General features: G+C 27.8%; 1 protein-coding gene across 1 annotated transcript; it reads right to left on the bottom strand.

The window, feature by feature from the left end:
* Positions 1-9: 9 nt before the first annotated feature.
* Positions 10-1,739, bottom strand: LOC111682915 (the record flags this gene model as incomplete). The annotated part of the gene is made up of 8 exons (XM_046956062.1): positions 1,638-1,739; positions 1,315-1,577; positions 1,043-1,248; positions 806-862; positions 658-741; positions 456-593; positions 299-382; positions 10-235 (listed from the first exon to the last, which is right to left on the bottom strand). Coding segments are annotated over exons 1-8 (1,123 nt in total), but the record flags the coding sequence as incomplete, so codon positions are not given.

A 1,739-nucleotide genomic window follows, 5' to 3' on the forward strand; every position in this document is an offset into this window, starting at 1 on the left:
AAAACCGACAACTTACCAAACATTCCGTGGGAAATAGTTGTAGTATTTCTTGGGCAATTTCTTTACAACGAGATATGGTCAAAATCAGTTTATTGCGTACATAAAATTCAACAATAGAACGTACAATAGCATCACTCTGTTCCGGTGTCAACAGTTCAGTTCTGGCATATTCATGTAGTATATTTTCAACAGCTGGAGTAGAAGTTAAAATTTCTTTAACATTTATATCAAAATCCTGAAAAAAATTAAAAATAACTATAAATTCAATTAAATTTTTTTTACTGATATTATTTCCTACCACTTTTCTTCTTTTTGGCTGAGGTGATATAGTTATATCAACCGACTGATTGGAAAGTAAAACATCATCCGAGACTCTAATCAGCTGAATAAATGAAGTAATTTAAAAATTTTATTTAGTTAGTGGAAATTTTAATTATCAGGCATTTAAACTTTACCTTGTTAGAAGTTTTCATCATGCTTTTGGGCGGGTTATCAGGTAAAATAGTTTCCTCAACAGGTTCAATTTTAATTTTCTTTAAAGTTATTCTTGGATTAAGCACTTCTCTATTAATGCCCATGGGAGTTTTGTTAGTCTAAAAGAAAATCGTTTTTTTTTACAACATTTAGCTGTTAATTAAGGTTTTTTATGAATTTTACCTTATTAAGGATTTGTTTTTGACTAGATTTTTTAAAATCCTGTAGTACTGTGTTTATCGTTTGTTGAACAGCATTTGTTAAAAGCTAAGTAAATGAATGTAATAACAAGAGTTATAGAAATAATTTTATTATTTTAAATATTACTTACAGTCGATAAATTATTAATTTCGGTTTCAGGCAGCATTCCATTTAAGGTGGACTGGAACTGAGGATGTTTTAAAGAATGTATATAAACAATTAAATAAAAGATTACAAGTCTAGGCTCTAGACTACAAACTAGATAGAAATATTCTATAATCCAAAATAGTCTAAGACTATAGACTATTTTAAGGTTAAGACTTTAAACAAATTTAATTAAAATTTAAAAAATTCTGCATAAACTTACCGATTTTGTTTCTATTCTATTATTTACTTTATCACCACCAGCCATCGTTTGTGTTGTGGACACTTCACAACTTGCATTTTTATTTTGCCATTCTTTTAAACGATGTTCAAATATTATTTTTGTACCCAAACAATTGGTATCCTTAAATAATTCATCAATATGACGTATTTGCATATACTTCAATGCTTCGCCAGTAATACCATTAGCTAAAAAACACAAGGGAATATGTTAAAAACTTTTTTCTGAAAAATATTATTTGTTATTATTAAAACCTGTCATAAAATCATGCAATTCATCATAAAGTCCAATTTCCATTAAAATGTTATCCATGATATTATTTCGTTTAATATCATTTAAATTTTTAAAACCAGTTCCTCTTCTGGAGGTTGAAGATGATGGCTCTTGTATTATATAATCATTATCGGTATTTTTTCCATTATGGCTTATACTTTCAGGAGATACAGTACGAGGATTGTCTTCGTCTGATATGTAGCGTACGTTTTTAGTACGGGTTCTTCTGCTACGACGACGTTGGCTGGAATATAAAAGTAATCATAAAATAAATTGATTTTTAAGAGAATATTTAAAAACTAACCTTTTATTTACATTGTGGCTAGAATCGTACTCTTCATACAAGATTTCTAATGTTGAACATTTCATAAAAAAGGAAGAAATATATAATTAACTAAATAGAATT

Source organism: Lucilia cuprina, unplaced genomic scaffold, assembly GCF_022045245.1.
Source record: "Lucilia cuprina isolate Lc7/37 unplaced genomic scaffold, ASM2204524v1 Scaffold_5829, whole genome shotgun sequence".
Classification (NCBI taxonomy): Eukaryota; Metazoa; Arthropoda; class Insecta; order Diptera; family Calliphoridae; genus Lucilia; species Lucilia cuprina.